General features: G+C 35.1%; 1 protein-coding gene across 1 annotated transcript; it reads left to right on the top strand.

Moving 5' to 3' along the window:
- Window positions 1-2435: 2435 nt before the first annotated feature.
- IRF2BP2 (interferon regulatory factor 2 binding protein 2) lies at window positions 2436-9354 on the top strand. The gene is made up of 2 exons (XM_053711029.1): window positions 2436-3561; window positions 7025-9354. The coding sequence occupies exons 1-2, from the start codon at window positions 2658-2660 to the stop codon at window positions 7738-7740; spliced, it is 1620 nt and encodes a 539-aa protein (XP_053567004.1). The 5' UTR covers window positions 2436-2657; the 3' UTR covers window positions 7741-9354.
- The last annotated feature ends 3163 nt before the right edge of the window (window positions 9355-12517 follow it).

Below are 12517 nucleotides of genomic sequence, written 5' to 3'. Positions count from 1 at the left end.
CTCTTGGGGTTCTCACAGTCCTGTCAAGTGGATTACTGGCATGCTAATTACAACAGACAGCTCCATGTCTTCCTTTGCATACTGAAAGTAGACATTTAGTAATGCCTGTAACTATTAGCATAGAATGATCCAGTTGTAAATACTGTTTATTGCCCCATGGCTAATACTCGTGGTGAGTTTTAACCCCTTGGTTACCAATGACGTCTTGCAGTATATAGACATGGAAGTTTGATTTAGAATTAAAATGTGGTGTTCAATATTCACAATTATACAATTTAATATTTTTTTATATATATAAAGCAGAAATACCCCCCACCAACACCACTAAGATACTATAAATAAATTACAAAAACAGAGAACATTACCTTAGTTCAATAATTATAAGGACATCAAATTAATATCTGTTGTTGCATTCGAACGTGTATATTTTAAAATATATAAAGTTTATGTTAAAAAAAATCTGTCCATTCGTGATAATTTAACAGCTTTAAACAAAACTACTTTTCGTTTACAGTTATATACACATATACAGTATATATTTTATTTAAATGTGTATGCAAATGATTATATATATATATATATATATACATACACACAATTTGAACAAAAAATTGTTTTATTTAAAGCTGTTAAATTATATCGTCTTTTTACATGTGTATTGCTCTTTATACGGATAACAGTATTGTAATTTTCCTATTGTACTTCCATGCAATCTTTTTAGTGCTGCTAATATTTATAAACTGTATAAAATTTTAATACAGACTGTAACCTGTTTGCATGCAAATCCACACACGAAAAAGAAAAAAAAAACTTGTAAATCGGTCACGAGTGGGTTAACCAGCTTGCCTTTCCCTCCCCTCCCTGTGCAGCATACGTTACAGTTTGCAATGTGTTTTGTAAGCTTGTTGCTGCACTCTGTGCTTTGACCTCGCTCTTTTCCTGCTAACGCAAGCGCCTTTGGCTAAGTGATTCAGCACTAGAAATACAAGAGCTGTAGCAAACACACACACCACACTGGTACATTTTTTTTTTCTTTAATTGCACAAGCCATGGGAGATAAAAAAAAAACAAACAATGGTTGGGTAAGAGTTTAAAAAAGGGAACAAGTAACAGTAACACACACACAAATGTCCTCTGGGAGAGGGCGGGACAAGTTTTTTAGCTTTTGAGAACAGGGAGGGTGAAGCGCAAGATATTTCTGGAAGGATTTTGGTTTCCCTGTACTCAGTTTACACTGGTTAATCATTGGCCACTTGTTTTTCTTTCCATTCACATTGAGATTACTGAAATGACACATCCGTATATAGCTCATGTACATGAAATATTGCAATCACGTTGGCTACAACCAAAAAAAAAACTGTACTGTATATGTAATTAGTATTTACAGCAAATATTGTGTTAATATTACATTGTTACATTTAGCTGCAGAAATAAAACAAAATATCCTTAAAAAGGGAAAAGCTACACAATTTAAATGCATTGGAAATCAAGTAGCAAAATGTATAAAGCACATTTGAAAGAAAAAAAAAAAGGTTAAAAAAAATGTTATAGTCACAAAATGTTGTTGGGCATAAAACAAAATGAGTGACTGGACTGTCTTGCAACATGTTTTATTACATATATTTGCAAACCATGATCGAATTTGCTAAATAAGCTTGTTTCATCGCATATGAATACAAAAACTGTTTATTTGCTAAATAAGCAGAAATAATGACGTGTTAAAATGAAAATGAATTTAAAAAAAAAATCTATTCTTGAACATGGCGAAAAAGCTACGTTTGCATCACGTGCATTAAAAATCCAAATCTATCTTCTCCTCCCCCCCCCTCTCCTCCTCCTCCTTCTTTTCACCCAACCCTTTGCAACAGGGCATAGTAACTGTGAGTCAGTGCTTCTCGTCCCCGCTGCAGCTCTTGTTTGTTGTCTTGGCAGCGGTTCAAAGGAGACGAGAGGGGGGGGAGGCTAAAGAGAGAGAGAAGCGTAGGCGTTCACGTCAATGACAGCCAGCGCGCATGCGCGCAGGGAGGCGGCGGACTGTCGAAGAATCAAGTAAATAGAGAACTTGGAATCACAACGGTTGGCTGGGCAGTGACGTCACCGCTCCTTCGCCAAAACTAAGCAAAGCAGCTACGAGAAGCGGGAAGCTGTAGTGCTAAGCTCTTTAGCGAATGTTCGGAGCCTCTTTTAATTTTTGTACTCTCTGTATACAGTTTGTATCAATTTAAATGATAAATATCTATGTGACAGGTCGTTACAGAAAGGGGTTAAGTCCTGAGTTGTTGTGAGCTTTTGGCAGTTCAGAGAGGGAGAAAAGGGGGGAGCTCCTCTGGTGACTGGAGTCGCAGCCAATAGTGGAATCGCCTCCCCTCCCCCATATCCACCCTCCCAGGAGCTGTGCAGCTGAGGAAAGAGAGCGAAGAAACACTTCAGAAAAAAATATATATAATTCCTCCTCCTGTGGATCCAGAGCTGGGCGTAGTGTGCATGATTCAATCCGGGGTCGTCACCAGCAGCCTAGGCGGAGGGCGCCCTGCTGCCCCGCTCACTTAGGCAGTTCATTGACTCGTTGCAGAAAAAAAAACAACTTTGGGATTATATTTTTTTATAAATATATATTGCATATATATAGTTTTGGATTTATTTTTATTTTTTTTGCTATGTCGTCGGCAACTGTGGCTGCATCCCGGAGGCAGTCGTGTTACCTGTGTGACTTGCCACGCATGCCATGGGCTATGATCTGGGACTTCACGGAGCCGGTGTGCAGGGGTTGCGTCAACTACGAAGGAGCAGATCGCATTGAGTTTGTGATAGAGACTGCTCGGCACTTAAAGAGGGCACACGGCTTCCAGGATGGACGTTCTCCCGGGCCGCCCCAATCTTCATCCTCCTCATCGTCATCGTCTTGTGTAAAGCCGCAGCTTACAGCTAAGGAGATGGCGCAGATTGGACACGCGGTGGGGGGTCCAGATGGGGTGTCCCGGAGCTCACAACAGCCCCCTCCACCGCAGTGTCTGGACCGATACCCGCTTGTGCCAGAGCGGCCGCCGCCCCGACTGGCATCAGATTATGGCGTCGGCAGGCAGGTCAACGGTATCCTACTGCCCAATGGATTTCCAAAACCAGACGACCCCCCAGAGCTGAATAGACAGAGCCCAAATCCGCGGAGGACTAACGCGGTGCCGCCTTCATTGGGAGCCCTTATGAACGGTTCCCCTATGGGCTCGGTTGGCGGCCGGGCCCCTCCTCTGGGGATCTCCGCGGCCTCTCTGGTGGCCGCTGCTGCTGCCACAACTTCATCCGAAATCGGTGGCAAGCGGCCTGGATCTGTGTCTAGCAGCGAGCATGATGCTAAGGAAAAACATCGGGCCGACAGCTTTTCGGAGCTGGGGGAGAACCACAAGGGCAGGGCAGATGAGTGGATCATCAATAAGCCCAAGACGGTCAGGGATACTCTCATGGCCATGCAGCACAGCCACTCGCCATTTGACCCTAAATTCAAAAAGGATCCTACTGCTGGGAGAGTGATGGGATTTGATACCAGCAACACAGCCTCTAAATCTGGTAATCCTATTTATAACATGCATGGGGGGCGTTCAGCCTTCATTTCGCCTGATTTGTGTGTGTGTGTTTTATATACTGTATATATTTTTATTTATATATCTGTATATTTGTGCAACTAGTCGATTAAATGGTGGAAAGAGGAAGATGATTAGGGCGTAAAAGATGGAACCCCTTGACTTTTAAATTAGGCTTTTTCTGCTCTGGGGGAGCTGCTGCATGTTAGGGGTCTGCTCACATGTGCAGACATTTCAGCACTGAAAGGGTGTGTGCGCACACACTATGTGCCCTGCCCTAAAGAGCAGACCTGCAAAGCAACGTGTTTTTCTGCTGATCCAGCAACTTCATAGGGGTCAAGTTAGCTTGATAGACACTGGCAGAGGGTTTTCCTTACTCAAGCATTTCTTATCTGAGAGCCATAAAAGTTTACTCTGAACTAGGTTAAATGGCTTCATTACATTCTTAGTACAGTAGAAATCACTTACAGATATATATATATATATATTATTTTTATTATTTTAAGTTCACCTGATTAATATTTTAATAACATGGTATATGAATGCAGATAGGATACTATTAAAATAGTAAAGCAATATTTCACTAATACTTGATCATGCTTTACGATTACCCGTATGAGATGTTTTTATACTCAGTCCTAATATTGTGTGATCTCCCTACTTATGAGGACTGACACACCCAAGCATGTCTTGAAAACATAGCTGAGAATTGTTGATTTAGGAGACTTTAAATAAATGTTACCACTGTACAGTGGCTGATATTGGGATTGCCAATACTAAACCTAAATAAGTAAAACATATACGCTTGTGTGCATTAAAGGAACATGAAATGCAAATGTTTTTATTTCATAATTTAGAAAGAGCACGCAATTTTAATCAACTTTCCTATTTTAACTTTTATTTAGTTTGCTTCATTCTCTTGATATCCTTTGTTGAAAATATCTAAAATAGGCATAGTAGCTTCTGATTGGTGGCTGCATATAGATGTCTCGTGTAATTGGCTCACCCATGTGCATTGCTATTTCTTCAACAGGATATCTAAAGAATGAAGCAAATTAGATAATAGACGTAAATTGGAATGTTTTTTTAAAATTGTTAACCTTATTTTAATATGACTGCATATCTACTTCATTGTTGCTGGGGATGTTATTTAATACAAACACAGATTTCATATGAAAGCATGAGGGCATGATATAAAGGCCTATCAAGATACAGATTAGAACTAGATGCTAGTTTAGATGAACACTTGATAGAATAAGCAAAAGTAAATATCCAAATACTAGATCTTATGTTTATGACCGTTCCAGCTGTTCTTATAACAGCCAAACCTGGAAATGAAATGTTTCTATACAATTTTTTTTTTATCTTTCAGACCTAATTTATGCATCAGAATTATCTTGATCTAATCTTTGCAAAATATGTATTTACTAAGAAAACTCCTTATTTCCCATCTGTGGCTTTCTGCATGCAGGTTATAGTGCTATTAGTTTTCCATATTTTACACCTCCACATGCTTAATTTATAAACTTTTGATTTATGTTTAATCAACATAATGTCATGCCATAATTTCTTATTTGAAATGATTTAGTAATATTTTATTTGGTTCTATGTGTTTCATATTTTAGAATAGTTTTGCATGCCTTGTAGCAAGTATGGTTTTTAGTTATAGTTAAAATATGAAAATATATCAATATACCCCACCCTTTGTTATTATGGAGGTGACTTTCTTTTTGGATTGGAGAAATCCCATGAAATGTGCACATTTTTGTATCATTCCGCCATCTGTTTCATGGTTTGTCAATTGAGGAAAAAAAACTTATAACAGATTTTTATATCTGCAAGTACAGTTTGAAAATACGACATTCAACTATCAGGAGGCTGATCTGTGCCTAAGACTACTTTTTTGTATTTTAACTTAGTTTGAAATCTATAGCAGCTGTACCGATACAAACTTTCAAGTTTGAATGAATGCTGACCATACAGTTAAATGTTAGGCCATGTGTGGGGGTGGCTGTTTGTTGTATTAGCAGCTGCAAGTTTTGGGAATTTCCATCAATGGTTTTGCTCAGTAATCAGAATAAGCAACTGTAGGTGGCTTAGGTTGAGATGGTATATCCTGTGAGTTGCAATATAACATCTTAAAACACATCAGCAAGTGAACATTTGGGCCAACAGTTTTTTTTTTTTGTGTGCTAATATTACTGAATGACTAAGTGCATAAAGGTTATATAAGAAACATGCACATAGTTTGTTTTACACTTTTTGCTGTATGCTGTGTTGGTTATTTGTGAATGGATCTTGATTATTTATTTTTTTTGTCAAATTTTAAATACAAAGGTCTGCACATGTTTATAGGTAGATTTGTATGCAAATGTTCTGAGCAATAATTGGGTTCCAGAGTTTTGGCTACACATATTTAGTGTCTATGCAAAATAACTTGCAAGAAAGTTCTCAACTGGACACATATGAAAATTGTGCTTTTTTTTTTATTTTTTTATAAATTTAAAATATTTAATTTATAAACAAAAAAGCTTGTTCATGTTTTAAGCTTGCTGTTCACTATATATATATACCACTTTTTTTTTTCTTTTTTTTAATCGCATAACTGCAGTTTTTTGTTTTAGTGCTTTCCAAGGGATTTAAAGGGACATGCCACCCCCATTTTTTCTTTTATTATTTAGAAAGAGAATGCAATTTTAAACATCTTTCTAATTTACTTATATTATCTAATTTTGTTTTATTCTCTTGATATTCTTTGATGAAAGCATATCTAGATATGCTCAGTAGCTGCTGATTGGTTGCTGCACATAGAAGCATCGTGTGATTGGCTCACCATGTGCATTGATTTTTCTTCAACTAAGGCTATTTTAAAAATGAAGCAAAATAAATAATGGAAGTAAATTGTAATGTTTTAAATTTCTATTCTCTATCTGAATCATGAAAGAAGATTTTGGGTTTAGTGGCACTTTAAGCAGTGCTATTTTGTAAAAAAAAGAAGAGGGGGGACGACTCTTCCTTCATAAGTATTATTTTATATATATATATATATATATAATTTTTTTTTTTTTTAAAATGTATGTCTCTATGAAAATACTTCTTATTAATTGTGAAATACTTGATCTCCTGCACGTGTGCATGGTTTCTTCCAGTACCAGTCATATGGTGGGATTGCATTTGGTTTGACTTAAGATTGTGCTGTGATGCAACATTTTAAATCTATGCTTTAGAATTTTTTTCGGGTTAATCTGTTTTACCATGCTACATGCATAGTATTAACACAAGAATTGTGCCCTAATTTTTCTTGAATGGGTTGTATGGTTTTGAAGATGGGCTGTACATTGTTTTTGACTGCAAATTTAGACTTTTTTTTTTTTTTTTTTTTTGTTCATGAAGACAGGTGTGTGTTTCTGCTACTGTAATTTTTTTTTTTTTTTTCTTCTTGTTTTAAGGTACCAGAGCTGGAAAAAAGAGAAAAACTTCCCCGGAACCAGAAGGGGAAGGAGGATCTGCAAAATTAAACGGCGAAGGACAGCCATGGTTGTCAGGTGATGGCATGAAGATTTCTACAATGGCTAGTTCATTTATAAGTCCACCTTCCACTGTATCCCCTCATTCCAACCGTACCACACCACCAGAAGCTGTACAAAATGGCCAGTCTCCAATGGCTGCCCTGATTTTAGTAGCAGATAATGCTGGTGGTAACCATGCATCAAAAGATGCTAACCAGGTTCATTCTACAACTAGGAGAAACAGTAACAGTCCACCATCCCCATCCTCTATGAACCAAAGAAGAATGGCTACCCGAGATGTGCCAAGTCAACTTTCTACTGGGGGAACATCAACCCATACAGGAATGGAACAAGTGCATCCGCAAAGCATTCCCGATTCTTCCATACCAAACAGTATACCATTGTGCTGCACTCTTTGCCACGAGCGTCTCGAGGACACACACTTTGTACAGTGCCCTTCAGTAGCTTCTCATAAGTTTTGTTTCCCATGTTCAAGGCAAAGTATTAAACAACAAGGATCATCTGGAGAAGTGTATTGTCCTAGTGGGGAAAAATGTCCTTTGGTGGGATCCAATGTACCATGGGCCTTCATGCAAGGGGAAATTGCCACCATTCTTGCTGGGGATGTAAAAGTGAAAAAGGAAAGAGACTCTTGACTTTTTTTTTTTAGCTTCATAACTACCATAATCTTTAACTAAAACTTATTGAGTTGTGTATATATCTATATACCCAAGACAAGGGAAATGTAGACTCCATAAACATGGCTGTATAATTTTTAATTTTTGAATACATGTGTTTATATTTTTGAAGACAAAGGTATGTACTGAGCAGAGGTATTTCTTCGTTAATGTTATTTGCAAGTATTTGTTCTTATCCAGTGACAGTTAACTGTTAAGTGTAGGCTGTGACATGAGATGCTTTTTTTTAGAGCACTTGGAGAAACAGAAATGCTTTTAGCTGTATTTGTATGCACTTGTTTAAAAATGCCAAATACATTTTATGACGTTGTAAATTGTCTCTGGTTACTCATTCATGCTAATTTTGAAGTCTTTTCTTTGAGATTAAGCTTTTTTTAATGGTAGAATTAATGATGTAATTTGAAGAACTGGGTGATGTTTATTAAAAAAACAAAAAAAAAAAACTGTTTCCTGTTCACCAAAGCACTATTTTGAGTATGGCAATTATTTAGCGTTCTTTTCATGGCACATTATAAAGGCAAATTGAGTGTGCCTTTATCTCCTAATGTTGTAGGTGACTACTTGGCATGGTACATTTTTAATGAAGAATTTACAAAATGCAGACAAGTTTTTTTTTAATCAGTACCAGTTTTTGAATGACAATCATGTATTATTTGTGCTTTGTGAAAAATTGCAGTCAGTTTAACACAATAGAGCCTTTCTGTACCTTTGCAAAGATTATTTTTTTATACACAGTATGAACTTTACACTTTCCTTATCAAGTGAATTCAGTAATTGATGTTGCCATTGTTACTGTCCTTTCACAATCACAATTTTTGCATTTGTGGCAGGTACAGGCTGACACACCGTATTCTGTTCATCACAAGGCACACATTCTGTTTATTGACTTTTGAAACAAAACTGGCAAAGTAAATATCAATTTTAGTAAAAGTTGTGTATCCCACAGTGCATAAGATTTCATTGCATTTTTTTTCTTCTTTTTTATATATATATATATATATGTGTGTATATATATATATTTTTTTAATATAACGGTCATAACTGATTCAATTTGCCGATCTGCATTAATACCATTAGAATATTTTTGCCTACTAGCACTTTTCTAGAATATATAGAAAAAAAATGTGGCAATGTTTTGAATAGCCCCTTCAAATGTTGTTTTTATTTTTAATGTCTCTTTGCTCATGTTGATTAAAATCAATTTGGTTCTCCACAAATCTCATTACATTTAAAGCATATCTAACAAGTACTAAACTGTACATAAGAAAGCCCTTCTTGATAAAAAACAAACAAAAAAACGCACAAAAATGGGGTTATTTGGTACATGAAGTTCCTTAACCTATATTTTATTATTGGTTTTATGTTCTAATGTAATACATTTAAAATCATACTATATAATTGTTCTGTCAAATCTTGTTTTAAAAGTTGTTTTCCAGTTTAAATTTTTGGTAACAAGAACAATATCTCAAATAAGCAGTGTACATGATGTTTCCTTTGATTTGAAGCAGCTCAACATGTAATCCACTATATTTGAATAACTGGCACATTAAAGAGCAAATATCTTGAATTTAATCAGCCTCATTGCTTTCGATATGTAAATAATGGCAGTTTTTTTTTTTTTTTATTATTTTTTTTTTATTATTATTAAATATACAAATAAAAGCTAATACTCCAGGAGGTGTATTATCTCTGTGTTCCCTATTTAAAATCAAGGTTTTTAAAATCTGGCTTTTTGGATATAAGACAGTGCAGTCAAGTCTAAACCTTTTTTTTTTTTTTTTTTTTTTTTTTAAAATGTTGTAATTATATTTCAATAGCCAAACCACTTGCCTCATTTGGAGGAACCAATTTGAGCTTGAGTCAGCAGCTGACTAGGCTAACCATGACCATACCATTATAGCTTTGCAGTTCTGCTAAAGCCAATTAGGGAAAGCTATGTAGCATGGTTAATCTTAAAATCTACAGTGTGCAATTTCAGTTATTAGAATTCCTCAATTTTGAGCGCTAAATTACATTAAAAAGGGCATAACTAAACCTTTTGTGTGTGTATATGTATATGTGTGTGTATATATATATATATATATATATATATATATATATATATACACAGTGTGTGTGTGTGTGTGTATATATATATATATATATATATATATATATATATATATATATATATATATATATATATATATATATATATATATATATATATATATATATATATATATATATATATATAATCTCAATGGATGTTGCAAATAATTGTGCTACCTATTCAGGATAAACCTATTCGTGAGCTAATTTTTAAGAATTACAAGAAACAACTTTTTTTTTTTTTTTTTTTTTATTCTACCATATTATATCTTGGGTGTTCTCTTGGTTAATTCATTGATGAATGTGCAGTTTTTTTTCACCATAAATTTAGAGTGGTTTAATTCAGGAGCCAGCATGAGACCAGGATGTTCATATTACACATAAGTAGAATAGCAAAGGAAGGGAAAAAAAAAACAAATGTGGGGCCAAAAGTAACCCTTTAGTAACCATAGTACTCTGGATTTGTCCTAATTTAAAGGGCCATAAATAAATTAGAATTACATAATAAACAAATGCATAGTAAAAAGGTAATACAGTAGCAGTTACTCTGCATTTCAAATGAGTAGTAGTTTGACAATCCGGGGAGCACACTGGCTCCTAGAATTTTTCCCTTGATCCTAACTCACTGGTTATTCATAAATTTATAAACAAATACTACTGTTCAGCTCCTAAAAGTTTGACTGGCTCCTAAATTTTAAACATAGTTGATGGCCCCATATATTATTTGGTAGCAAATCACTGAACATTTTAAGTAAATTGGAAAGGTGTATATTTGTTTTTTGTGTGTGCCCATGAAATAAAAATGTTGACCTTAGTGTCCCTTTTAAAGAGTCATGCTGAATTGCCTTCTGATCAAGAAAGGCCTCTAAATTGCTGACGAGAAAAGCATGGGGAAGTCTAAAGGAATGTCCTATTAGGATGCAGTTTTGTTTTAATGAATTGTACTAAACTGGAGACCCAAGTATTGAGGAGAGGGGGTGGAATGTTGTAGAATACAATAGAATGGCCTGTTTTTTTTTTGTTTTGTTTTTTTAAACCTCTTTTATATAACCCCGAGTGTGTCAGTGATCAGACTTTGCAGCTATTATGGGAAAAACATTCTGACTGGGAATCCAAGGTTGTGTGTGTTGTTTTTTTTGGTTTGGTTTTTTTTTTTAATTTGTTAATCCCCCTCTGATACTGTTACAGCTATAACCACTGATTTATCACCTCTCTGTATGTTAAAAATGTAATCTTTTTAATAAAACTACTTCTTATGCTTGCAGAGGCTTTGTATACGTCCAACCTGTAGGATTTTGCATCAGACTGGGCGCAATTGATGCTTGAGTAATGTTTGTACAGACTCGTGTATTTATCATTGTCAATTTTTCTTAACCTTTTTAATGATGGTTAGTCTTAAATACATGAGAATTTGAATTTAATATCCCTTTAAAATGTTAACACTTGAAGGAGATAATAGAACAAGTTCTTTTAGACTTTACCAAACTGACCACCTTCTGCCTAAAGGGACATGAAACACCATTTTTTTTTCTCTCATGATTCAGATAAAGAAAACAATTTAAAAAAAGTTTCCACTTTGCTTCTATTATCAAATTTGCTCCGTTTTCATGCTATTTGTTGAAGAGATATCTAGATAAAGTAGATTGCACATTTCTGGAGCAGTACATGACAGAAAAAAGTGCCACCATATAGTGCCCTTGCTAATGTATAGCATTATTGCAAAACTGTCATCTAGTGCTGCAGGCATGTGCACACTCCTGACACTTCCTGCTTTTCCACAAAGGATAACAAGAAGCCAAAGAATTTGATACTAGAAGAAAATTGGAAAGTTTAAAATTGTATGTTCTATCTAATTCATGAAAGGAAACATTTGGGTTTTATGACTCTTAACTTTGATGTGATATGTAATCATAAATTGCTGACTTTTCTTATTCCCTGGGAAGTTTGTTTTTATATCTTCAGTTATGGGGGGGGAGAAACACTGAACATTTGTGTATGTATATATATATATATATATATATATATATATATATATATATATATATATATATATAACAATTGTGAGTTTTTTTTTTTTTTAAATAACCTCTTTGTTTTGCTGTCCTAGTTGCAGGTCAGGTGTTTGTAGCGTGTGTTTTTAATGTTATATCACTTGAAAGTTAGATTCTCTTGTAGAACTCTGGTTTCAAATTATTTGTATGCCTTTGTAGCTTAAATCAGTGTTTTTCAACCAGTGTGCCGTGAGAGATCCTCAGGTGTGCCGCGGCAGACTGACAACAGTGCGGGGGTGTCCCTCTTTCAAATTTTGAAATATTGGGAGGTATGTGACAGGCTCATCAGGCATCATTTACAACCATGACATTGACATTCATTCACAGACAATGATTATGATTGTTTGTTAATGAATGTCAATATGTCATGTATAGTTTGTAGGAGGCATGGCACGACAGCACAGTGTGTGTGTATATATATATATATATATATATATATATATATATAATCTCCTGTATTAGGCTACAATGTGTGATTTTGTAAAATTTTGGAATGGTGGTGTGCCACAGCAAAAAAAAGGTTGCAAATCACTGCTTTCTCTTAGTTTATGTTCAATTGTAATCATATCCTGACAAAGGGACCCTTAAAGTGA

Source organism: Bombina bombina, chromosome 4 (assembly GCF_027579735.1).
Source record: "Bombina bombina isolate aBomBom1 chromosome 4, aBomBom1.pri, whole genome shotgun sequence".
NCBI classification, from domain to species: Eukaryota; Metazoa; Chordata; class Amphibia; order Anura; family Bombinatoridae; genus Bombina; species Bombina bombina.
The sequence above is the reverse complement of the archived record's forward strand: the minus strand, read 5'-3'. Positions and strand labels throughout refer to the sequence as shown.

Excerpts from the sequence above, each read along its gene's own strand:
- IRF2BP2 (XM_053711029.1), top strand. The coding sequence starts at position 2,658 with ATGTCGTCGGCAACTGTGGCTGCATCCCGGAGGCAGTCGTGTTACCTG. Across the intron at positions 3,562-7,024 it reads CAACACAGCCTCTAAATCTG|GTACCAGAGCTGGAAAAAAG; the intron begins GTAATCCTATTT and ends TCTTGTTTTAAG.